The 26,936-nt window shown below is 40.8% G+C and overlaps 1 protein-coding gene across 1 annotated transcript in view; it reads left to right on the top strand.

Annotated features, from left to right (window-relative positions):
- Positions 1 to 24,357, top strand: part of KCNQ1 (potassium voltage-gated channel subfamily Q member 1) — a 376,056-nt gene extending 351,699 nt beyond the window's left edge. Inside the window, exon 18 of the mRNA XM_067296019.1 lies at positions 21,884 to 24,357. Within this exon, the coding sequence (XP_067152120.1) occupies positions 21,884 to 22,084 (201 nt within the window). The 3' untranslated portion in view covers positions 22,085 to 24,357. The remainder of the gene's footprint in view (positions 1 to 21,883) is intronic.
- The last annotated feature ends 2,579 nt before the right edge of the window (positions 24,358 to 26,936 follow it).

Genomic DNA, 26,936 nt, shown 5'->3' on the forward strand with positions numbered 1-26,936 from the left:
ATGGTTTCTTATATCACCGAAACCAAACAATACAGGAGTTTAAAGGAAAATTTTCACCTCTAATAATTGGATGAATGTATTTTTTCCACTCCTTTCTGTAACTAGAAGGCTTGGAGAAGCTTTTTTAAGAAAACTTGAAATAATGAGCAAGCACTGACACTGATTGACCGTTGAGACTGAAGGGTCTCCAGGGCCAGCCCTGACCTAAGTGCTCGCGGGGCTAGTCCTAAAGTAAATATGTGGTTGATAAGAAATAATTATTCTAGACTGTGCTCCTGCTCCTTATAAAGTCTATGGCAAAGGTCCCACAGGCTTTAGAGGATATCCATCCTATCATATTTTCACACAGTGTTCCCAAGATTCAGTCTGCTTTGGAAAACTCACAAGCAGGTCATGCTATCTGCTCACCTTGGGCAAAGCTGAAGTTAGAAAATACACTTAAAACATCCAAGGATCACACTGAGGTTATTGGCAGTCCCACTGCTTTGCAGCAGTAGTCGTCGCAGTTCTGTGCAGAGAAAAACAATTTGCCTCTCCAGGGATTGCTGCTGGAAAGAGCTAGTTAGAGCCACTTACAGAAACAGGAAATTCTTCAGTTTTGTAAATGATTTTAAAACCGATAGCCCTAATGACAGGCATTTCTTCCAAGGCCTGCTCCTCAGCGCTTCCCAAATGAGCAGGCGCTTGTGTCGACATCGCTGGCAAGGTGTGCTGGTGGCGAGCAAAGACCCAGAAATGGTCGCTTTTGTCTTGGGGGGGCGGATTTTATTCAGAAAGGAAGAAGTCTTAAACACCTCATCTCAAATTTTAGATAGAGCTGGCAAAAATAATGTTTTGGGAGAAAAGTGAAAGTCCCATTAGAATTCCACATTTTGCCACATGTGAACAAGGCTACTTTGATAACATTTTCAGTAAAAGGTTTTTGGAATGGTTGAGTTAGACTTCTTCACTGCGTTAAGCATTTTAATGCAAGGACATTGAAATGCTGCATTTGGACCATTTTGTTTTCTTTTTATTCCTTTTGGATTTTTTAGAGTAGTGTTACAGTTTTTACTTTTTAAATGAATTGTTTCAATATTATCAGCCTTCATAATGAAGATAAAACCATGCAGATGTTTCTGAATTAACATAGTTTGCAGTTGCCACTTCTTGAGATATCTCAGTACTTTGATAGGTTGAAAAGTTGTGATATGCCATAATTTCCCATACAGCACAAACTCGATTTACTAACCTAGGTGAATAATAATACTCTTTTCTGCAGAGTTAACCAGCAGTGTGATGTTGAAGCTAAGCCATGAAGCACATTTTGTCTCCTATGTAAAAATATTTGGGGATTTATTATGTGTACTCACCTGCCTGTTCTTGAGCATTGAGAGTGCTTCACAGCCTTACCAAAACTTTATAAGACATTTCCGATTATAAGACCATGGCTTAGTTGCTTACAATTTTAACAGTCTGACCTGAAGTTTTCTGTTTTGGGTATATGCCTCAGGCTAAAGTTTTTTGCAAATATTTCAGCTGAAAAATTTCAGCTGTTCCAAAAAGCAAGTTAGGAAGAGAAATTTCATGTTGCCCATGTTACTATGATTATTTTTTAACCTTGTAAGTGCTTTGTTGAGCTGCTCTCCTACTCCATGTTCTGAAATGGGGTCTTGAAATTTGTGGGGAAGTTGTCCTAATTTCAGTATGTTTATTCTTATCTTAAAACAACGAATCAACAACAAAACAAAACCCTGACTTCCTATTTGGCCAAATTAAGAACCTCTAAAATAGTGGTTCACACATTCTTAGTTAACAAAATACAGCAGAATGATTTGGTTTTAGAAGATGTGTCTTTTAAAGACAAAGTAATATAAGAATATGTTGTTCTTTCCTGCTTAAATATACCAGCTATTACAACAGTCCTCTTTCTTCTAGTAAGATTGTGCGAACTGCTGGTCAGGTTTTTGGAGAAATTCATGACGTGGTTATTTACGCTTTTTTTCTGAAGCATGGCGTGTTCTGCTGTTTCTGTGGCTGTTTGCGCAGACAGTTCTGAAGCGAAATAACAGAATCTAAACTTTATTCACCAAATAGAAAAGCAAAATATATGTCTCTTTTTTCCCAAGTTTGATTTTTCTAAATCTTCAAGTAGCAAAGCCACAAGTAACTATTATTATATAAACATGTATGCTTTCAAAAGGTTACAGCCATGTTCTCCTCTTCCAACGCTCAGGCCCTGCATGCCCAAAGGCAGAACTTGTCTCTAATGTTTCAGCTTATAAATCTAGATTTGAGTACAGTCTTGTAGCCAGTAGGCATAGGGTTAATGAAGGAAGATGGTGCTGATCTGAACTTGAAAACTTTGGTTGAATTCCTAGCTTTTGCCCCAGATTTTTTTGTGTGAGAGCACAGGCAAGACATCTAATCCCTTTGTATCTCAGTTCCATATGTATAAAACAGGAATGAAAATACAGCCTTCGTCCCACCCCGTTTTCATCTCATCCGTTTAGCTCTGGCGTTTTCAAGGCGAGGACTGTTTCTTTGTATGTGTGCATACGGCTCTTGGCCCGTTGGGGCTCCCAAGAGCTATTGGGCTGCAGTAACAATAATAACAGAGCGAGGTAAAATTCGGCTAGGCAGTGCTGAGCTAGTACAGATTCTCCAGGATGAAGTACAGTTGAACCCAAGACAGCTATTTGCATTAGAGACAAAGCAGTTTGGCAGCATAACTGAATTTGCTGTTATGTAAGCTGACTTTACAGCTTAAAACTATGTTTTTATTTATGTGTCTTTTTCCCCCATCTTCATCCAGTTCAGCTGTGACTGGCACTAGTTAGAGCTGGTTCACTGCGGTATCTACCCTGCTGCAAGCAAAGTTTAGAAATCTAAAAAGAAGGTTTCTTTAATTAACTGCAAACCAGAGCCCAGAGTCTACTTGATATGAAAAATAGACCAAATTATAGTGGTATTCATAGCCTGCTGGAATGGTCGGTTGTTTGGGGAAAAAAATGTTTTTAAAGGAGAATTGCCAAGAAGCTGTTCTCTCAGGAAATGATAAATGGCAGTTTTGAGACTTAAGTGGCCTGTACTGTATGTATGTGTCTTAGTTACTGCTGACTCAATCGTGTGTGCTCCTGATGTCTCCCACGTTGGGCACCCAGGGACTTCGCAGGCCTAACGCACAAACTCGTTACTGTCCTGCGCTTCGGGACTTTTACACACCGTCTCGGGATTGTTTTATTTGAAAACAATGCAAACAAATTTTTAAATTGCACTTTGGATAACCTGACGGTTATCAGTAATTTTACAGTGTATGCTAAAAACCTTGCAATTTCTTTTCCAAAACTACAGTTTCTCAGAATATATTCAGCCAGGTTTAGTGCTTTTCTTTTACCAGATATTTTCTATGCAAGTAATGCAGTCATAGGAAGTTTAAATTTAAAAATAACAGAATGTAAAATGGCTAGAATTTCTATTACAGGGTTGTTTTTTAATAGAGTAAAACAAAATGCTCTGTCCAGTTGTGCCCTGAGGAAAGATCTGCTTTAAAAAATGCACCATTTGGTAACGCCAGTTCCTCCCAGTGATATGTGCAGTTTTCATTACTGCAGGGGGGTACGTTGTGTGCAGATGGATAAGCCTTTGGAGTGTTCTCTTCTATGTGCTGAAGTGATCCTCATTTTCAGGCCATTTCTATTACCTTAATCCCATTGACATCAATAAATTTACTCCTCATTTACTCTGGGGTGAAAGAGAAGCAAATTGGGACTATTGTATATTTAGGAGACATTGTTGCAAAACATGTCTGGTTCCTCAGCCACAATGGAGGGAAAGAGAGGTTCATAGGATACACAGAGCTAAAGGGATTTTTTTTTGCTAATGTCGCCTAATGAATCTGCCTGAAAAGGGTCATGCAAATAGCAGAAAAAGTTTGCATATACATTTCCATGAAAATTTATCCTGGGTGCTTGTAAATGACCCGATGAAGTACAGATGAAAGAGGCTGGAGATAATTTGATATAAAATGAATCAATTCACTACCTCTAGCCTGAATGTTCTCGTTAGAGTTCCTAGGCACGTCGTAAAGAATTTGTGTTTTTGGTCATTTGCATCCTTGAAAACCTTTTTAGCATTCACACGGAAGGCAGTTGCGAAAATGCGGAACGCTTCAAAGCTTCCTTTTCTGCCCTCACTCAGTTATTTTTCTGCCCTTGCTCCTGCTCTTTGTTGGTTTTGAACAAGTTCTTCTCCCGTTCCCCTTCTAATTACCGTGTTGTGCGTCGCCGCTGTGCAGCAGGGCTGTAAACAGCGCGGCGGCGAGCCCTGCCCGCGCCATCTGTCCCTCAGCGGTGCGCCTCTGCTCTGACCGCCGTGCCGGCGCAGCGCGGAAGCTCTGCAGCACCGCAGACCCAAGCAGGCGCCCACCTGCAGGAGCTCCCTGCCCTGGGTGGCCCGGCGAGAGGCCTGCTGGCGAGGGTTAACCACCAGCGGACAGACTAGGAGGAGAACGTGGAGCGCCGGCGTTTGGGACCCCCTCAGACCGGTTTTCAGATTGTATACCATTGAGTCTTCAAGTCTGGTGTACTGTCACTCCTGAGATCTTTTGTCTTGAGGAGCAGAAAAGCAAGAAATAGCAATAAAACCAGTCCAGGAGCAGGCTTTTCTGTCAAGCTGGTGACATCATTCTTGTATGCGTTGGTAGCTTGAAAAGCCTCATAGTACATGGGGCACTGGGGACACACAGGTTGATCGCTGCATGCCGCATGCTCGCTTCCGAAGCAGCCTGGCAGGCAGAACGGGGAGGAACGGCAGGCGCGGGCCAGGAAGCAGCAAGGCACAGGCGTCAGTGCCTACGCCGGCCAAGGGAAGGCAGAGGCTTCCTGGTGCCCTGCCGAGCTAAGCATGGCCCAGCGCTGATGGGCGCCATGGGAGGTGAGCGGGGAGTCACTGGGGTGAACTGCGGCGGCTGACGATGACTTCAAATGGGGAGCTGCAAAGGGGAAGAAAATCAATGCTGAGCTTGGCTCTTGAGCCGCAGCATGGTGTGAGGTGCGTAAGTAGTTCCTCTGCGCCACAGAGTGAACGACATGGACTTCTCTGAGACTTCTCACATGCTTACAAATTTTGCTTGGTCGGGCATTACTGTACAATATGAAATGAAAAAACATATTTTAATCAAAGTCAGAAAAATACTTGATTTCATCTAAAATAATGTTAAGCTTCAGATTTCAACAATAGTCATCTAATTACTCTCTTCATTTTCTCTAGTCACTCAAACCTTCTGGACTGTCTGGTTGTGCCCAGCAGTGGGGTATTACAGCCTTTCACCTTTACAGTCTTCAGCATTTTAGTAGGTTTTCAGGTTTGCTTAGTTTGAGGCTCGGTTATTTTCCGCAGCGTCCAAGCAACTGCTCTGGCAATATAATGATGTCTGTCTCCCAGGGCGGCTGATTTAAAACCTTTGCCACGAGCGGTGACCCCAAGTGAGTGAAGTGCATAATTAGTACAGGTGTTCACTGTACTAACAAAAGCAGTTTCAGGCTCTGGGACTGCTGCGCAAAGATTGAGTTTGTGTCATTTTCTACACATGGAAAGCTTCTTTGTCCAGCACTGATATACAAGCCCTGTTTCAATAATGGAATTAACCGTAGAATTATAAATAGACCCTGGCTACAATACATAAGGAGAGAAACCTTGTTTTGACCTCTTGTATTGTGCAATCCCTGTTATGCACCACAGTTATAGGCTCAGCTTTGATTGGCACTTCATGACCTGGTACTGGTAGTTTATCCTGCAGATGGTCCGCAACATCCCCCAAAATAGGAAAGAGCTGTTAAGAGTTGTACCTGGTTGAAAAATAAGGCCTGTTCTGCAAGATAAACCTGTATTGCAAGGGGATAACAGCACACAGAAATAATGAAGCTAAGTGATGAGGCAGCTAAGAGGTCAAACTAGGTTCAAGACACCCTGTGTTTGACGTATACTTACTTCTTCCCAAATACATATATCTTCCTCACTGAAAAGCACGCTGGGAGTCAGGGCACTGAGAGTGTAAAGGAAGTGTTCAGCACCTTGCAACACTGCATCGCAAATGAGTTTGACAAAGATTGACCTGCATGAAATATTCATATAGAAATGCTGCCCTGGAAAATGGCACTTTTTCTTAGGCCCTGTGACTCTTGCGTACAGAAAAATGGCCTGAAGGAACCACTGTGATTTAAACAAGCTGCTGCTTTAGCCAGAGGCTTATTTTGCTATTGTGCTAGATGCATCGTTGTGCTGCAGTAGGGAAATAACAAGGAATCAAGCTAAAATGATATTTGTGATGATATGTCTGTGTGTCTGCACATCAGCTGCAAGCTGGGGGTTTATTAATTTTTCAGTCAGTAGAACTGTTATATAAATAACGTGTATCGGAACGGGTCACACATGGGCTTTTGACTTGCACATGTACCCTGCAAGTACTGACTGAACCAGAGAGCAATAAGTGCAACCAGACCTCCCCTGCCTTCTATGTAAATCAGCTTTTAAAAGGCACTGTCAGACCCTTGTGTCATCGTAGCAGTCCATGTCCCATCTAGGGAGATATGCTGGCGTGGTGACTGGGCAGTTACCAGGAGATGTGGGCTCTGTTCCTGACGCTCAGCCATCGTTTTCTGCAGGGCTTTGGGCAAGTCATTTCAGCTTCCATTGTTTCCATTTCCTCAGCTGTAATGTGTATCAGAAAGCATTTTGAGGCCTGGAGATCAAAAATAAAAATATAAACACTTGGTATTGTTACCATTTTTATTATTCCCATTTTTGTTCAGCAGCTGTCTTAAAACTTAGTTATAATTTCAGAAGATTATTGCTTGATTTGAAAAGATTATTTCATGATTCTATAAATCAGCAATGGCAGGTATTATAAAGTAAAAAGGTACAACTTATACCGGAAAGGAACTGTGATGCTTGAGACTGACTGTTAGCATTTTAATCTATAAAGTGTTTAGTAGGTACTAGCTGATAACCTTTTTTCAAAGGTTGCAATGGTTAGGGATGAATGAAATTCTCCGTTGACTAGTTGATCGGTCTTCCTGTTGGACTGAAAAAAAGTCATAATACTTAGCAAAGAGATTAGCAGAAGAAAGAAAATAAATAGCTCCATAGTAACCTCTTTCACTCTTTCAAGGAAAATATGCAAAGGGAAAATAAGAAATGCCTGCAGCTACCCCAGTTTGTGCTGTGACACTGAGATCTTCCCAGTGAAGCATGGCTTTGCTGCTGAGGGCACCTCCAGGAAGGAGGCTGCAGCTAGCGCTGGAAAGCAGGGTGCTGATTGTAGGTGCTCCCTTCCCCAGGTACCGCTCTCAATGGAGTCGCTCCTCACTGATGCCCAAGGCAAAGCTGGGGCCTCTGTGGTGATGAAGATGCTATACTTTATTTGGGAATTAAAGTGATGTCTCTCATCACCTGCAGTCATTGGAGATCCCATAGCGCTCTTTAAACTTGTAATAAGCCGACTGTCTGTCCTAGACAAGGCTAGGTAGCTCTTTCTGCCACAAAGATGTTCCCCTATGCTTTCGCCATATCTTACTCTTTGTTTCCTATCTATAAATTCTGTAGAGCGTTACTGTGCGCTAGCAAACAGATGCTGCCTCCCATTGCAGAGAAGCTATGTTTCGTTATTGATTTAACAGGGTTTAATGCAGCCCTTACTGGCGGGGGCTCGAGGGGAGAGATCCAGCTACATATGCCTGCTCCTCCTCTGTGCAGCTGATAACAGTTGTGATAGGGGGTGGGAGCTGAGGGGAGAGCCATCACAAAGCTCTATGTGCAACACTGTCACCACCTCTGCCCAAAGGATTTCCAGCATTTCATCATGTCTGGACTATGATATGCACTGTGCTATCTTCTGTAGAAGTCTCCTCTATCGTAGGATAAAATTACAAAGCCCAACTCCTTTTTGCTTTGAGCAGTAATGATCATCATTATCTTAAGAATCCAGGCTACTGCCTATGAACCAGCAGAACAGCAAGAGATGGATGCACATCTAACATCTGGAGCTGTGTAGACCATTTAATCTGCAAGCCTGTCACGATGATTAATCAGCTAGGAAAAACTGTGAGCTTTTTGCTTCCACCACTGAGCAATGGCTCACGCTGCCAATCGATCCACTTCTCTGAGTCACGGCTTACCCGTCCAAATAAATGCCCAGTCTGACCATCTTCCTTGAAGAAGCTATTGACAAAGAAAAGCACTAAGGGTTTTTTCGTTATCTTTGTCATCCACTAAATTTTTCAAGCTTGTTATTTTATCAGAAACATTTATTTACTTTCAGAGTCACTGCAGCTTAAAATGTTAGGGAGAAGAGCTTTGGTATTTTAACTGACTCAAGACCAAAGGGAAACCTGCAATAGAACCAGTCTGGAAAGTTAACCCCTACAGAACTTGTTACTGGTAGCAGCCAAATGATCTGTCTCTTAGTTTTCAAAATGGGTCAGGCCCCAAAAAGTGTGAGGAGATTGGCTTAAAGCCATGAGGTTGTATTGAAGCAAAAAAAGGAAACAAAAATCAGAGTCTTTAAAATGTGGGTTCTGAGACAGTAGTGTGCACTGACATGTTTTCAGGCTTTTCTCTGCAATATGGTTGGTTAGCAGCTAAGTCTGAAAATTGCAGCTGAAATTCTCACGGAGCTGGCTGGCTTCAGAAGTTGGATTTTTAAGAAAAATGTCTAATACTACAATTTTTACAGCAAAACAATCACTTAATTTCCCCCAATTTCAATTGGCAGAGCTGGTGAACTCCTGCAGGCATAGGTAATGAGTTTTTTGACTGAAAACCCTTCTTCATTAACAGTTGGTTGCCTTTGTTGGAGCTTTGCTCCCAGTATCCGTAAGATCTACTAGTTCTCCTTTATGAATAATGCCATGACAGCCAAGAGGCAGTATCTTTTCTTTTTAAACGTGTTTTCCAGTGATAAATACAGTAGGTTCTAGTTCACTGCTTGGTTATTTGCTGGCTTGTGATTGATTGTTTCTGCCTCAGCTTTTTGAAGTGTTCAGTAAACAAATGCAATGCAGCTTTTGGGCGTCCATAGCCGCTCGACTTTAAAGGGTGCAGGGCATCTGTGTCTTCTCTGTGTTGCAGTGGTTTTGCTGGGTGCTTAGAATTGCAACAAAATTAAAGCTTCTTTATTTTTAGAGTATCGCGACGGAGGTATTTCCAAGAATATAATTTCAGCAGAGGTTACAAAGGCTGGGGGAATAAAGGGAGCTAGCAGACGTTTTATCACAGATAAATTTCACCTCTGATCTTTGTGCAGCCCCAGGGGGAAAAAAAGGGCCTGTGGAATTCTCTGTGGTTGTCATTCATTACGCTGAGTTTTCCCACTGAAATATTCTGTCTTGCGTCTGCGTTTTTTTAAAGCTTAAAGCAATGGCAAAAACAAGAGGCTAACGGTCTTCGTTCTGAGGAACTAACTCAAGCATGCAAGAATACAGACCTGGTTTTGTGTGTTCAGAATGGGTGCAAACTTGCCACCCTATTTATCACGAGGATTTCTAACCTTCAAATGCCATGGCCCATAAATGACTTCTCCATAATAATATTTATCAAAGTATTTCTGGTCTAATTATTCATGCTGAGCTTGTTTTCTAAAAATTTCTCTTGAAAGAATCTTTTTAAAGATTTTTCTTTTGAAAACAAATTCATGACCACATCAAACAGAGATTCATGTTGCCGTTGGTTTAATTACCAGCAGCCCTCAGGGAATCTCAAAACTCACTGTTATTCTAATTGCTTCTCTCTCTTTCTCTCCCCCACCCCTTTTCCCCTACCATTTCTGATTGCTGCGTAAGTCATTGTATGGTTGTTAATTTTGTAAGCTCATTTTAACTATAAAGGAGCTTATGTCTTTTTTGCCCACATGATAACTATCAAATTGCAAATAATGAGTAGATTACAAATACTGAAAAACGAACTGGCCGAAAGTCTTTTTTTGAAAAGCTGGTTGAAGTCGTCATCTTGTTTAACATTTCAAGAAAAAAAAAGGAAATCGTGGTGCCCTTCCCTTTCTCATTGGTGCCACACCATGTCATGCCATCCCATCCCATCCCATCCCATCCCATCCCATTGTATCCATTGGTGATATTTTGCTGATCATTAGCATCTTCCATATAGGAATCTTAAGGCACATTGTAAACTTTTAAAGCTGTTTCTTTTCATGCAACCCCATCTCACCATCACCCTATGCACAGTTTCCCAAAGGGGCACCCTAGGCCGGTCCAATCGTCTTCTTATCCTATGCCTGTGACACCTATAATCTTTCCCTCCCCTTCTGTGCTACATAAGGCACATTCTCTTCTCTTCCCTTTCCTTGCCCTGCTCTGGTGGTATCCACCCTCACCTTTAAGATATGCATTAGGTCAGAGGAACCCTATGAATCCCTCTGTGAATGCAAGTACTCCAGCTGCTATTAAAGTAATGGTAACCAACCTTTTCAAAACCAACTCTTGATTTTTGGGTGCTTGGCTTGAGGTGTATTAAGGGACCTGACATGAGCAGATTGCTAAAAGCAGGTTCCTCACATTGGACAAACTGGGGCGCACTGCAGCTTTTCACTACCAGTATCACTTCCTCGAAGCAAGACAGGAGCCAGAAGATGTGGATTTTCAAAGCAGTAGCAATGGCATGCAACAGCACAGTGCTGCACTGCTGTAACTCAGGCTAACTCCCATTCGCAAGCTTTGGGTGGACTGAGCTTCCTAGTTCTCATTTCCTCAAGGTTACTGCCAGTGAACAAAGTCATGGCGAGTGCTGTGAGGTGCTTGAACTTGTGCTTGTCTGTCTGCTTCATGTGGGGAAGCAGTGTCATTACTGAAGTAGGCAATTAGTTTCTATTGTAAGACAGAATTGGGTCTGCTATAAAATCCATAACCTGTTGCTGTGTCTCACTTTCTGCTCCAGCTAGAAACCCCAGTGCACCAAATCTGGCTTTCTTCCCTTTGAAAAGGAGTATGGATGCCCCATTTGGGTGAAGTGTGAAACACAATATAAGCAAACTGAGCTAACTCAATGTGATACATGGCATATTTGCTTTAAAAAATAGCAGCAGTCTCAAATCTGTTTTGAATTAGGAAATGTGTTTGAGAGAAAGAAAGGAAAGAGGGAACCATTTCTTAGCAGGCATCTGAAAATAGGGTTTGGAGGAAGGAAGAAAAATTGTCATGCAAAACTGACAGTTAGAACTGAAAAAAAGTATTCCTAACACTGGGGATTATGAATGTATATCTTAGTCTTTGTTTTTTAAAAATAAAATCTTGGCAGCTTCAGTGCATGCTATGATGATCCAGAACTGGAGGAGCTACTCAATGGTGAAATTATCAGCAGAACTCTGGCAAGGGGTTATTAGTCATAGTCCCAGTATCCTACAGGAATAAGAGCCAAGGATTCAAGAAACAAAACAGTCCACTTTGGAGAGAGGTCAAGGATTAGTCAGTTTTTGTTCTGTTTAATTGGTGATGGTGGTAGGGGGTTTTGGTTCAGACTTTTTTTTTTTGTGGAGAAGTGTTTTGGACATTTTTCTGTAGTTTGATCTTTTACTCTTTTTTAACCCTAAAGTGTTGTAAATATGCCACTGTTCCACATTTGAAACAGGAATCCACAGCTAGGAGAAAGCTGTTGTCTGGTAGCCAAACTTCTGACAACAAAAAATGGCGTGAGATTCAGAGGCTGTGCTGCTGCGACTAAACCCGCAGAAAGAGCCCTCGGGAGGCGAGTACCTGGGGCAGTTGGCCTCACGGCTGTGGCACCAAAGTGTCTGAAATATGTGTGCCTTTTAGCTGAGTGGAGAATCGTTCTCCCCCCCGCAGAGGGGTACCAGAGCACTCGGCCTGAAGGACAGAGCACAGGGACATTTTGGTGAACAAGGACGTCAGCGGGGAATCAGCAAACAGCTTTCAAACCTGTCCTCTCATTAGGAAACAGTTTGGGGGTTTTCTTTGAGATCTTAAGATCTGCCTAGCACAGGGGAGATGATTTTTAAAGTTTTTTTTGAGCTCTCCCTTTCAAGCTGGCCACTAACTTTACTGCTTTAATTTTCCCTACTTTGTGATAGCAATAACCATACCTGCCTACTTCAGCACGGTGGAGTATAGGTACATAAACACTCCCACGCTGCTTTGGATATAAGATGTGGTAATTAATGCCATTTATTCTACCACTATTTCCAACCTATTGCATAAAGATAAGGGGTTTTTTTGTTTCTTTGATCAATACTTCCCTCACCCTGCTTGTTAACTCAAGCCTCTTTGACATCCTTCATAAAGCTGCATTTCAGTTTAAGCTTAAGTTGAGAAACCATTTCGGATGATGGTGCTAGATGGATGTCAGGTCATTTTTGTTGGTACATAAACTTCTCCTACTTTTGCTATTGATTCACTTGTACAAAAAGAATCTGTCTCTTCTTGCCAAGGTTGTGTCTTATTTTTAAATGGAAATGGAAGACAGTTGTGACTGGTGAAGGAGATATTATTTCCTGAAGGTGGGGCTATAGTAAATGAAGATAAGCAAATTCTTGAAAAATCCAGAATATTCAGTTAATAGGATAGGGGAATTTTATCTTCTTTAGTAGCTTCTGATAAAAGTTATATTTAGAGACAAGCCCCTAAACTTCACTTTCCTGGCTGCAGACAAGGAGAGAAAAAGATTTCAAACTCCCTTGTTCATCGACAGCTCATATTGTGATACTCTCTGAGTTTAGAGGAAAGGGTTAAAAAAAAAATCCTCTGACCTTTGTAATATTTTAGTAAAAAAAATGCGGTATCCTGAGGCTGTGCTGGGCCAAAGACTGTAGATTTTGGACACTGTCCTAACTTGAAAATTTCCATGTGTTTTAAGTCTTGTCTCATTTATCTACAAGAGTCAACCACAAATTTTAATTGCTTGGCTATAGCCCTCTGGATGCCAGATAGATCTGTGAGCATTGCACACATCTGGGCATGTATTCAGTACTGTGAGGCCAGCAAGGCAGGCCAGGCAGTTTGGGGAGGGATTAGCAATCAGAGGGGCTTCTTGCCCTGAATTTACACCTACAGTTAAATGAAGATTCTCAGGAAGAGCTAATTTCTAACAGTTTGGGCATTTTAAACAAAACAAATATTTTTGCAAGAAGTTAACAACAGCAACAAAAATGATGAGCCAAGGCCCCCATTCTCAACTCTCTTTTCTCAAGTAGTAGCAGCATTTAATCTCTACTTCTGCCCATCTCCTCCATCCATTTCCATCTTGGTCCTCATTTCTATCTTGACTAGTGGGATTTTAGGTCATCCGATTCTGACTTTTTCATCCTTGGGCTTTCTGAGTCCTCTCCGCTTGTAAAATAACCACTGCCCCAAAATCTTTCCACCTTTTGAGATCTTGCACCCTATAACAATCCATGGCCAAGTAGGTTTCACTCTGCCATGACTAACTCCTCCTTTTGGCAGTGTCCTGTTGACCTCCTTGTTAGAAGGAGAGGTATTCATTTTACCTTGGTTCCTTTAGTCAACCAGCAAGTTATACCCAGGTAATTTTATGAAGGGGACAGGTAAAAACAAAACAATTTGTAATGTTTGTAGTTTTTGACTTCTATTTGTCTTTCATAATTTTTAAGTCCTTAGAGTAATTGCTCTCTCTTACCAAAGCACAGCATTTGTCTTTTGTTGTTGCGGCTTGTTTCTTTGTAGGTCTTCTTCAGTAATTCCTCTTGAATCTGAAGGTTTGCCTGCTGCAGATCAGAAGCATTTATTCATGTAAAGATATGTAGATGAGATTTGTGTGAGCGGCTGGAAATAGTCAAAGATACCTGTGAAAGTTTCTGCTTTATTGCATAGCATCTTCTTCAATTACTGCTGTCGCTGAAGGCTGTATCTTAATTTTTATCTTGGGAAAAAGTCATAAAAGCGGCAGTTACAAAAACATACTGCCCATATTCTGTGCTGGGTAATATATGTGCCATATTTTATGCAAAACACACATTCCTGTAAAACAATACTTAAATGGCTTTTTCGTATCCCTTTTTTTGAGTTTTTGACCTGTCAGAGCAGGTCTCCTATTATTGTCACTTTTGAATAGAATTCAAGGGGGGCTCCTAATCTGAAAAATGGCATTATAATTGTAATCTACACTGTTCTAAAAATCAAAAAAAAAAAAAAATCCACATGGAAGAAATTGAACTGACAGTTAACCAGAGTTGTAAAATTTCCAGAAACTTTGAGGAAGTTAGGAGAAAAAGATGTTTTTCTTTAGCGAAAAAGATATTTGGAAAGAAAAAAGAAATCCCTGCAGTACAGTTACTTGCTTATCAAAACTAACGTTTATCTTCTTAAACATAAGAAACACATGTATAATATACTTAGCACAGAGAGAGTACAGGTTCTGGGTTCTTTTAACTTTTGAATAGCAACAAGTACAACTGGGACCGAAGATCATGCTGTGCTGCACAATAGCATACTTACCTGTGCCTGTTGAGAAACCTGGATCCAAGTCCGTGCTTTTCCAAGGACTCTTCCATGACCCTGGGCAAATGTTCACATAGTGTCTGTCTGGCTTAGTTGTCCATCAATAAAGCAGGAATAACGCTTAGGAATAGTAACCTACAGGAAAGCTCTAAAGATAAACAAGAAGCATGTGGGTTGGTCTGACATCGCGGTAATGGGGTTATATGTGCACCTTGGGTAGGTGGACTTATATTGTCATAAATTGTATCAGAGGCAGGCCCTGCAGTTTTTCACTATGTTTTCTTGACTGAAATGCTGTCTCATATGGTTTCCTTTCCCAATTTCAATGAAAAGAGAGAATGTATAAATCATCCCTGTGATTTCTCCCATTTTCTGTAGCTCCGGTATGTGGTACCCTAAAGATCATGCTGCACAATCGGGACAAAATACTTCAAACAAGCAAAAATTACTTTAAAATGCCAAAATGTTATAGTCACTAATCAAATGGCCACATGTTGATGTGTGGTACCTTCCAAAGAAATAAGATTTTAATTAGCAGTTTTACCAATTTATTTCACTTTCCAATGTAATTAAGAAAAATATGTGACAAAACAATTTCTATACAGTGCATTAGGAATTTTCTACGTCAAGTAAAGTCCTTTTTAATAGCAGTTCATTCTTTTATTGATGTAACATCTGGTGAATCAGAGCCAATGACTGTCCTATATGTCCAGCAGATCCCCATTGGGTCTGAGGTCTGACCCTCACTCAATGATTTTGAAGTTTCTTCCCAGTCCCAGGTCACCACTGTCTCCCATTGAAAGCATGCAGTGGCACACATTGATTGATGGAGAAACACCAGCAAGTATTTCAGGGTTACTACTACAAGAAATAAGCTCTAACCCCTTTTAAACTTTTGAAAACTGTGGGAGAAAAATTTTACCATAAAAATACGGAGCAAGGTGACACCAACAACAATCTCAGTTTACTGAAAAAAATTATTTTTAGTATGTCAGACTGAAGAAGAGCTTGGCAATGATAGCTTTATGCAGGAGAGCTAATTTTAGAGCACAGTGTATAGCAAGTACCTTTCTTTCCAAAGATGCTTTTGCTCTCAAAGATATCAATTTTGTCAGTTAATACAGTGGTTCATAACATTTTCATTGACTAGAAAGCGACTTGTTACATCCAACCCACAAAACCCATTAATTTTGTTCCTCAAAAGCTCGGCCTTTTATTTTTCTAACAATAAGTAATCTTATATTAAAGTGAGAGTGTTTTCTCACTGGCTCCACTTCCTCTGTCCTTCCCCCAAACACCACACACACACTCCCTTCTTTGGACACCTCTCAAGAGAAAGTACAGACAGTCTGGAGCACAAATCTTCCTTCATGCAGATTATGTGCTCCTATAAACACCTCAGCGACTGGTATATAACCTCCAGCAAGAATTCTGCCTAATCTCTGGCACCAAAATAAACACATCGAAGCCAGAAGCTCTGATAAGAGGATTCTCGAGAATCGGGGATCTTGGGTACTGTAAATGGAAGAAAGACTGTTCCCAATGCTTTTGGAAGATCATGTACCTGAACGGAAAAGCTTTCTTTAAGAATACTGAAATTGTTGCTCTGTCCTGCCGTTATTATAGAGAATTTTTTTAAATAAATGCTCTACAAAGATTCCTATCCCTGTCCCTGAAATTATTAAAAAGACGCTCATATATGTTCCTGTCCAAAGGACCCTCAAAACTAAAGCATTAACTATTAGTAATAATGAGATACCAAACTGTGTAGGGACTTAGCAAGAAGAGGAACCAGAGAAGTTGCTTTCTGAAACTTCTTCCAATGTTCTCAAGAATTAGGCTGCATCCCGTAAGATTTATAACCACACCTGATGAAGAGATGTTTAGCCTGAAGCGCACACATTGTTTTCTAAAGTACTGATTGATACAGGTACTTTTCTGCGTATCATTGCTATTAACAGATATGATGAGTTCTAGAATATTTTTTGCATCTTATCTTTTCTTTGAGTGAGCCATTAGTGTGCCTGAAGATATTTTTGTTAACCAAAAGGACTTTTTTGTGTGTGTTTTTCTGAAACAGGCAGCCAGCTCATTTCAGAGTATAACAGCAAATAGCGAACAGGGAAGGGATTCTTTTTAACACCTCTTCAGAGTATGCATGGAGGAAGAAAGTGTAATTTTCCTTCCACAGAACTGTGACACACTAAAGAGCAACAGGGTCTTCTTTATTAAGAGGCCATCAGCAATGACAAATACATGAAGATCTCCCCAAATATCTTCAGTTATTTTAAAAAGTACCTTAAAGAGGTGATTCCCTTTAAACTAAAAAGCTGCGCTTAGAAATTAATGCTACTCAGGATAAACGAGGGTTGCAGAATTGGGAGTCTAATCTTTGAAAGTGCTCTGAAATTTATCTTTATCACATTTTCTTTCAGCCAAGCGTAGTTTGCATTCTTTTTCCCCTCTTGTCTTTTAGCAGCTTTTCACTCGTCTTTCTGTATTAAGAACAAACACAGTCCACCTGAATCCACTGTGTGAGCACTATGCATAAACTGTGCTGCTAAAAAATTTCTTAAGTAAGCAAAAATTATTTGTTTAATCAGTCAACTGTGTTAAGAATATAGGTAGTTATCAACCACCATTCTGTCCAAAGGGATGATAATTTTTACCTTTAACCATTTTTTAAAATGTTCATTTTGCTTTGAAATCTCTGAGTCAGGGAACTAGAAATGCAGAAGGAAGGGCAGATAAGACAGCTTTAATCACCCTTTTCCCTCCAGATCATAGAGCAGCGCTTGGCATAAGCTCTTGGTAATTTGTAGTTGACTATGGTCTTTGTGGCCTAAATTATGCCAATCTCCAAGTTTTATCCTTGGGCTTCCCCACTATCCTGAATATCCATAGCCGAAAATAACATTTCCCTCTGCTCCATGATTGCAGCTGCCCTTGCCCCTTCCCAGCACATCCCTATGCTACGTTTTGGGAGCAGGCCTTCAGAATTCCACTTTGTAGTTCTCCATCATAGCAGTGCATGAAGGAGACTCTCCTCCAGCTGTCCCTGGGTACTTAAAGCCACCCAGGCATCTCTTTGGTTTTTCGTTTTTAAAAAAAAAGAAAGAAATTAATTGTTACATATCATATTATGAATTGTACCATAGATTCGTTATGGGTGCTTAAAATTACAAAACATTTGAAATGAATATAGTGTAAAAATGTGTGGAATTTTAATAGATAAATTGTTCTTTATTTTGTTTTTCCCTCTTGTCACAAGAACAGTCTCTGTCTCATTCACTAACACCTCCTGGAATGTCTTTGATACCTTCATAAAAGCTGGCATGTTATTTTATATCTAGCTGTAGAGAACTGCTTTTCCTGAAAACATGCCATAAGAGGACCTTGTGGTTCACAGGAGCTATGTCCCTGGCCCTACTGAATAGTGTGGGACAGCAGCGTGATCATGTGCCCCCGTAACTTCTGTAGGGATAGCGAAAAGCTATTCCATAACATAGCTACCTTTGTTCGTGATGTGCAGTTTGAAATTTGTGCTCTAATCTTTCAGTCTTTGTGCAAAACTATTTTTGGGTTTTTTTTCAGTGTTCTGTATGGGTGTGATTTTTTTTTAATTCATTTCTAAGAGTTAGATTCAAAACTTATTTAAATCTACTTTTCTCCATCTGTGCTCAATCTATGACCTTTGGATCCTTTAAAAAAAACCTTGTTTTGGAGGATGGAAAAATGTTGTTTGCATGCAATATTTGAGTAAGACTTTGTAATAACCATAGTGTGTAATTTCTGAAGTTTCAAACATTGCTTGCTTTGCCAAACAACTGCAAAATTCAAAGGAAATGATTTGCATATCAAGAATTTGATCAAACATCATACTTCTAACGAAGTATAAATCACATAAAAAGAGCTTACTTTCTCCTAAAAAAAAACAAAATCAGTCTGAGTTATTTTTCTACGTAATTAACACTGTTTGCTGTTTTAAGTACCGGGATCAGAGTTGTCCAAAGCAGTTAAGATTATAGCAACATCAGCACTTTTCCTGTTCGCTTTGCTTTTATTACATTCTGGCATCATAGCTAATTTCTAATCAAGTAAATGTGTTTGAAAGTATGATTCAGGGGAGATGATACACTTCTACACGCAATATGGTAAATGCATAAATCCAGTTTAATAAAAAAGATACTGCACACTGACATTTTTCAAGTGGATGCAATTATCTCTGCAGCAAACAAGTGAACAGTATTTTTCAGGATGTGTGGTAGTATGTGGAGGACAAAGGAAGACTGGGATTGCTAGTATGCAAGGCTGTTCACCAGCAAGCCTCTTATTCTTGTACATCGGAGACCTGTGATGACAGTAGAAGTTGCCTTCTGATGGTTTTTCATTCTCTCTTTAAAATGTACTGGTCTCATACTTTTAATAGAAGACACCCCTTTGGCAGGATCAAGCATGGGGGCCCCTCATCCCATTCCTGTCTCAGATGTCATTTTTTCTGATCCAGCCCTAAGAAGCATGAGCAAAGCAACGTACAGAAATTTAAACTTCTCTTTCCTTGTAATATCCAAAGAATGTGTTACTATTTGGGATTGTCAGCTCAGTCCAAGACTGATCCAGAGCCCACTGAAGTCACTGGAAGTTTGTGATTGCCAAAAACTACCACTGACTTCAGCATGTCTTGGAGCAAGCCTTTAATGGGCACAGAATTCCCTGGGAAATGGTTTTCTTTATTTAAAAGCTAAACTGATTCACAACAATTAAACACAACCAGCTCTCTATACCTCCCTGCACAGATGCTGCTTTGTGGCTTCGGAGGCATACACAGATAAGCAGGAGCAAGGAAGAAGGGCTTCACTTTTTATCTCATATGGCTCAGCTCAACAGTAATTAGCTTCTGCCTCTGCTTCTGTGGGCCTCCTGCACTCCACAGCTGCAGCAGCCAAACCTTGCTCCAGAGAAAAAATTAGACAATTATCTCTGGGAATTTATTTCCCAGCAAGAGTATTTACATCTCACTTACTCTCCAGTACTTCATCACCAAGATGCACAGCTGTTGAAGGACTATCCAGATCTCGGTCCAATCTACTGTCATGTTCAATAGCCCATCACTGCAAGAGTTTCATAAATGCACATTTTCCAGATATATCTTCAGTCTGTACTTCCTCTGGTAATCGCTGTCTGGAATCACAAAAAAAAAAAAAAAAAAAAAATCCCCTAGTTATTTAAGAATAATTAGCACAAAAGACATTTCTTTTCAAGGGGAAAGTTGTCCTTCGGACTCTGAAGGCAGCTATTAGTCGGCACTCTCCCACTCTTTGCTTTCCAGCACAGCTGTCTCTCACAGCCAGTAATACCTGGGCAGTGGGCGATGGAGAAATGAGATATTTTTGCAAGCTTCGCTAGCAACTATTTGTACTGTCATGCTTAGATCATGATGCATTTGCCATCTGCAATGGGCACCAGTAGTAAAAAGCGTGCCTTTTTTTAAGGGAATGAACAAATAGGGATGAAATCAAAACCTACTGATCTGCTCCATTTTCAATCTGTATTTCCTTCTAGAAATCTTGAACTTATGTGTTCTTGAACTTCCTCATTTTAAGAATCTCATCTTTCAACATCCATTTCCATCCAGAATTACTAGTGTTTCATGTACCATCTAGGGTGCTTTGCCTAATGTTTTCAAAACCAGCTGCAAAGTATAAATCTCTGGCACCTCGTATTTTTAAATTACTATATCTGCTTCCCTACCAGTTGTACAAAGTGTTTGAAAAAAACAGCATTTTCTCTACAGTGGAAAAACATTTTAGTCTCTGCTGAAATCCTCCAGGTTTGTTGATGTTCTGCTCAGCCTTACTGTCTTTTACTATCCTGTGTGATACTTGGATGATAGCCAAGCACATATAAATTGCTCCCACTCATGCTCTTTCTAGCAGTTTTATGTGCCTTTCACTATTTTCTAGCAGATATTTTAGGCAGCAATTTATTCCTACCACAGTTTTTCTGCTTGCTTTCTTTCCCCTTTGTAAAACCTACTGCATCTTTTTGCCTGTAAGTTTACTTTGTGTTTTAGGATCCCTGCGGATTACTGGATCTGAGACCACAATGGCAAAATCATGGCTTTCTCTTTATGCTTGCAGAAGGGCTTAAGAGGGCATGAGGCAAAGTCTCGTTGCCCAATTTCAGAGCCGCTTGCCATCCGGGAAGAAGAGTCACCTAATCCTGTGGGAACGCCTGCCTGCCTGCCATGCCCCTGGGCAGCAAGGGGGCAGCACTTTGAGCTCTCTCCGTGCCTAGCTTTAAGAGCCCATCTTCGCTCAGTGCCTTTGAGTCAGAGCAGAGAGGAGGCATCCCATGCCGGATAAAAGAGCTGGTGCGGGTTACTTGCCTGGAACATGCAGGAAACCAGAGACTGAAATTGTGGTGCTCTTCGAAACATGTAGTTCTTGATTTTCCTCTGAGTACCACAAACGTGCTCCAAATACCACCTCAACTTTGGACAAACCCATAACCTAGCCTCTGTTATGTATCCTGATTTGTCATTATATTTGCTCCGAAAAATTAGAATAAAGAGCAGAACAACAAAAATGGAATTAAATAATTCAAGCAGCTTCTGTCCAAAGGCAGAGGAAAATGGATGTTACAGATTGAGGCTGAACCTTCCCCTGCAGCCCCCCTGCTAGTTAGGTTAGTCTTGACCCCTTGTGGAAGAGTTTCTGGGCTGCTGTGACTCACGTAATTGCAATGGCAATCCTGGTGAACCCTGTGTCATTGGAGGAATGACTTGGAATGAAAGAGAATCATGTCCCACTCCACCCCATAGCCACAGAATGCAGCCGCTGTGCAGTTGCATCAGCAAAAATGTCTCTGTGGCGTTTTGTGGCCCGAGCTGGTAATGTGGCCCAAATGTAACAGAGAGAGAGCATCAGCCCGACCTGCCTTGTAGCTCGTTAGATCACTGCATGCAGAGCAGATATTTACTGAGCACATTGATATGATCAGGGCATACAAGCATGTCAGAAGTTTGTAGTGTTTTAAAAAAATGTGGACACAATAATAACAACAACAAAAAAAACAGCAGAAACTCAGTTCTGGTACTAAGTTCTCTATCCCAACACAGTGTTGATAGAAGGGTCTTTCACTTTAAAAACCCAACTGGCATGCATTTATCCAGGTATAAAATAACTGTCAAAGCACATACCAGAGTTGAGTACTAACAGGCCTCTCCTCATCCAACTCTTCTGTGTCTGACCTATTGCAATAACTTCCTAAGGCTCTGTTTGATGAACAGTGACTATGTGGTGTTTTTGTAGAGGTTGTTGCGACGCTATTTAAGAACAATGTCATTTTCATATCTCATTACGTGGTTTGTTGCAATTCTCTCAAGCGCTGATGCTAAGCAAACTTTCCCTTTGCCTTTGTAGGTTACACAAATGGACCAGAAACTGAACCTCATTACAGATATGCTGCATCATCTGGTTTCCAGTCAGCAGGGCCATCAAGGCAATATCAGAGCATCTCAGAGAGGCAACAACGTTAATTCAGATCTTTTCCTCCCTAATAACACTCTGCCGACCTATGAGCAGCTGACAGTGCCAAGAAGAAACCAAGATGATATCTCCTGATGGGGTATAAGTCTGGGCTGGGTTCTTCCCACCTTTCTCATGTAAATGAGACTGAACGTTGTGAATCTGGAAGGAATTAAGTTCATCAGCCATCCAAGAAAACACAAGACTGTTGCATCTATACTACTAGTCTCAAATACACTCTTCTAAAAGTCGCTATAATAGACTAAGGATTGCCAAGCTGTTTTCTACCAGGCTAAACTTTGTGAAGTTTCACGTTGATTTTGCTCAAGAACAAATGATCGCAACTCATTATTTCTTGGAAAGACCAAGACAATGTAAAGACAGGCAAAATTGCAAGGATTTAGAGCTCCTTTAATAATAATAATAGCAATAATAATATTCTAATAATACTTGAACTTAGATGGAAAATGTGTGTTCTGTTTATGAATCTGCAGATAGCAATATATTTCTACTACTAAGGTTTTTAAAACAAAATAGGATAACTTATGTTGGTTTTATTGTATAAACATACCACTAACATTCTAGAGAATGACAAACCACATACTGAATGATTTTCTTTTTCTGTTTTATTTTAAGGTTGCTACATAAACAGTTATCAGATAATGACCAGATTTTTTAAATCTGTTTTTCTTCAGGGAGGAACTAATCCTTAATCTGGAACAATACTATTTATAGTGGAAAGCGCTATAGATTTTTTAAGATATCAATTTTTCATGGGGAGACAATAAAGTATTACACAGAAAAAATGATTCTACTTTCTAGAAAGTTGCTGCCAAAGAATTTATATATAAATAGAAAACAGAGTGGTCTGAATGTGCTTGTCCTGAAATAGCTTTTAAAAAGAAGGCTTACTACTTCTTAAATCTATTTTTTTTTTAGCTTACACTCTCCAAAATAGTACAACAGCACACATGCAAAAGTCTGAAGTGCCTGGACTTGCTGGTCAAGTGCTTGAGCTGGCCACTTAGTGCGCATCCATAATTCTTGCAGGAATTGAGGCCCCAATTCAGGAAAGCATCTCTCATCCAGACAGCATATATGACGATTTGAATAGTTTCCTGAATAATGGCTTGAGAAATTCAACTCCTTACGAGAGTCATTTGATACACAAAAGTGCCAGCCCTAATTTAGAGGACCAAGGGCCTCACCTACAACCCACAGAGTTAAACCACATTATCCCACATTATAGTTGCATTAAAAGCAGCAGTGCTTGGCTTAGTGTGATTTTTCACATGCACTAAGTGAGCAGGATTTGGGCTTTGATTACCAAGGCTGAAATTCATTCCATGCAAAAAGTAAGCACCTGTACCACATAAGCCCTCTTTTGAAGGAGGAACGTCTCTACAGTTGACAGAGTGACAGGAGACTGAGGATTACAGAGCAGCGATTTAGTTCAATTTAATAACGGTAGCATATATTGCTGGCAAAAGAAGAGGGAGTTGAAGACAGCTTTATGAGTTCTTGCACTCTGAGCACCATGCACGCCCCGTGCACCTCGTTCCCCTCCCTGCGAGATGGTGTCTCACAGCGGTCCCGCTCCCATCCGCAACGGCAGGAGCCAGCAGCAGCTCCCTGAGCCTCACTTTGCGTGCGGGATCCCCCAGCAGGAAAGCAGCTGCAGGTAGCGCCTGCGCCCAGGAAGCAGGACTCCTTTCTTTAGCAACCCCCAACAGGGCACATCTCCTCACAACCCCGCGCGTGGCCTGAGACGCAGGCACCCCGGCCCTCCCTCCCTCCCCGCGCCGAGGAGCGCTCAGCTGCTGCGACTTTAGGAAGTTGGGAAGTCTGCAAGTTTCAAAACGTTCCACCCTCTAGTGATGTATATAAAAATGCTTGTTTGGTTTAAATGCTTGTTTGAAGGAGAGCAGACTTAAAAAGAAAAAAATAAAACTATTGAAAAACTAATGCTCTAAAGCCTCATAATTTTGCAGAGCTGTTCATGTCACCAATCTTTAATATGTATGAGCAGTCTGAAATACTGATGCGTAATGACCTGAAATCACAGGCAACCTTTTCATAATACTGCTCATATTCCAGTACTGCTTTGTTTTAAACATTTCATCTATTTCACTTGGACTGCAGAGAACTGTATACTGTATTTAACTTTACAGATTATGTTAAAATTATCCAGTCTTGCTGCTGTACAGTAGATAAATGTTAAGGGTATAGAAAATTACAGACATAAGCAGGGATTATATCTGGGCATTATGTTTTATAGAAATCAAAGTTGTTGTGATGATTTTGGACATTTTTTAAAATGAGCTTTGCTATGTAATTTCAGGTTATCAATCAGCCTGTTAATTTCCTAATAAAATTCAGGACAAGAGTGCAATGTCTTTTGTTCATTCTAAAATCCCGAAATTTGATACCCACAGAAAAGTTGTTGGCTTTGTTTTTCATTTTTCTCTGAGCCCCCCGTACGGTGTAGGATCCCTTATTTGCAACACAGGACTGGAGAAGCATCCTCAAGCCTTCTCCTGCTTCCTTGCTAGAGAGATAAGAAAGCAGGACTTAATCAGCTGGGGTGGCCCTGGGGAAAAAGACGTGTCTTTTAGCTCTTGCTAAAAGCAGCCAGGCCCATGTATTTGTAGAGGCATTCTGTTGATCAGAAAATGCATCCATTCCTACCTGTTTCTTCCCAAGATTGCCCCTACGTTTTCTGTTTGGCAGCTAAGCTCATTGATAGCAATATGGCCTAACAAGCACCTCATGCAAAAGATAATTTCACATTGTTGATGTATTAATTTGTCTATAGCTGTTCAAAAATCACGGTCACCAGAATCCTCCGAATAATCACTTTTCAAAGATTCTCAGACCTAGTGGCAGGTTGTGTCAAGGTCTGTGATTGCAGGTTGGATCCAGCTGACCTTTGCAGAAACAGTGCCAGCTCTCAAACCTGCTGCTTCATATCCAATAATCCACCTCGCCCCAAGATCAAGAAGATCCACTTTCCATGCTGAAGGCTTCCTGAAAGACTTCTCTTGACAGTAAGTACCTTAATATTTGCCTCTCACAAGCATGTGGTGGGACAGCAGCACTAGGGAGATTAGCTGAGCAGTCCAACACCTTCTTCTCAGGACTGTCCTTGAAATAACCATTGGGCGGTGAGTATGGATTTCTGTCGAAACCTTATTCGCTGATGTCTGCTGTTTATACGAACTGCGCGAAGCATTTTTTAAGCAGGCAGGAAATGTTGGCTTTGCGGACTTTAGGTACCACTCTAATATAAATAGTTAACGCTGAGGCAAAAGGCATTCCCGAGGCCTGCTGTGTGCCCAGCCTTCATTACTGCGTGTTCTCTGCGTTATTCGGAGCACGAGGAGCTGCGGAGCTTGAAGAGCCTGCTGCCAGACTGACAATTACAGGATGTTGGTTTTTAGCTTCCCTCTGACATAGAACCTTACAAAAGAGGAACAAAAGTCCAGACATCACTCATTTTCACTCTTGTATTTTAAAGTAGGCTTGCTTCAAATAATGTAATGGGCCAGTGCTGCGCTCAAATACTAGCTGAGGCAGAAATAATTTGATGTATTAGTCAGCAGATTAAATAGCCATTTTAGTGCAGCAAGTTAGCAGCCATTGTTGCTAGCAGACACCTCTGTGCTGATTTATCATCAGTTCCGAGGAAGGTGGAAACACTTCAAGGCTCCCCCCCACCCGCTGAGCTGGAAAGGTTGGGCAAGAAACAAATTGCTTCTTGCAGTATAAAAAAGTAAAATACAGGAAGATTTCTTTTTTTCTGGAGGCTTAAAGGAGAAAAGGTAAAAAGAGTTTTGAGCTAATCCTTGTGTACCCTGCTGAGGTGGGTATTATTGTTCTCATTTTACTGTTGGGATGGTGGTTTGGGAAGAGAAGGGAAAAAAACATTAAGGGTCTGATGCAACTCCCATGTATGTCCTACTCCTGTGAAAATGTATTTGTATGCTTCATTTCTGCATGGGACTTGTGCTATTGCCTTCAGCGGTAGATACTACTCAGTCTATGCAGGTCAATATAAGTCTTTGCAAGCTGAAAATCTACATTAAAGAAGGCTTTCCATAGGTTTAATGGAAGCTGGAATGAGTCATATGTGCAACGTTGCCTTTCCTCACGGTGACAAAGACATTTGAATTCACAAGTTTCTGTTTCCCTTTTCTGTTTTCAAACCATTGGCTTATACTACTCTCATGTGCCACTCACGTTTTCAGGCTCTGACACTTAAGAGGTATTTCTTTGTACTTTAATGATAGGAGTTACCTTACCTACCACACTTGAACACACACGGTGAAATGTTTCTGTACAAAAGCAAATACTTTTTATATGACCTAAAATTTCATTTAAATTAACTTATAAAAAATTTTTCATCTTGGGCTCTACAACAGTGGCAGCTCTGATGAGAGTATGTGAAAGGAAGCAAGTTCAAAAATAATAAAAGGAAATACTTTTTATATAAGTGCAATGTAAAGCCCCTTGCTACGGAATTGCACTGGTGGTCAGGGATATTTAAGTGAGTCCCAAGAAGGTTTAGGTCCCAAACAGTAACAAAAAGTTCCTGAGTTCAAATAGTAAACAACAACAAGCAATTCAGTGAACTCTGGCTTTTTTGTGTCTTGTCAGCAGACTGACATTGATGCCTAAGAAGTGCAGATTTCAGCTGAAATATTTTTGTGGTTGCAGTGTTTAGCAGGTCTGTGCCCTGTGTTGTTCCTGTGGTGCCTACTGAGATGTGAGCTTGTGCTCAGCCTTTCCATGGTGAGGACATGTATAGGGGGCACTTATAGGGCCCTTCTCTCTTCTACCTCAAAGCCCATTTTCACAAAACTTATAAGAACTTAATTATTTTGTAGACCTCTACCCTTCTGTCAAGTTTAGTTGAACTAGGCCCACAGGTTCAAAAGTTACTGGGGGA

Source organism: Apteryx mantelli, chromosome 4, assembly GCF_036417845.1.
Source record: "Apteryx mantelli isolate bAptMan1 chromosome 4, bAptMan1.hap1, whole genome shotgun sequence".
NCBI classification, from domain to species: domain Eukaryota; kingdom Metazoa; phylum Chordata; class Aves; order Apterygiformes; family Apterygidae; genus Apteryx; species Apteryx mantelli.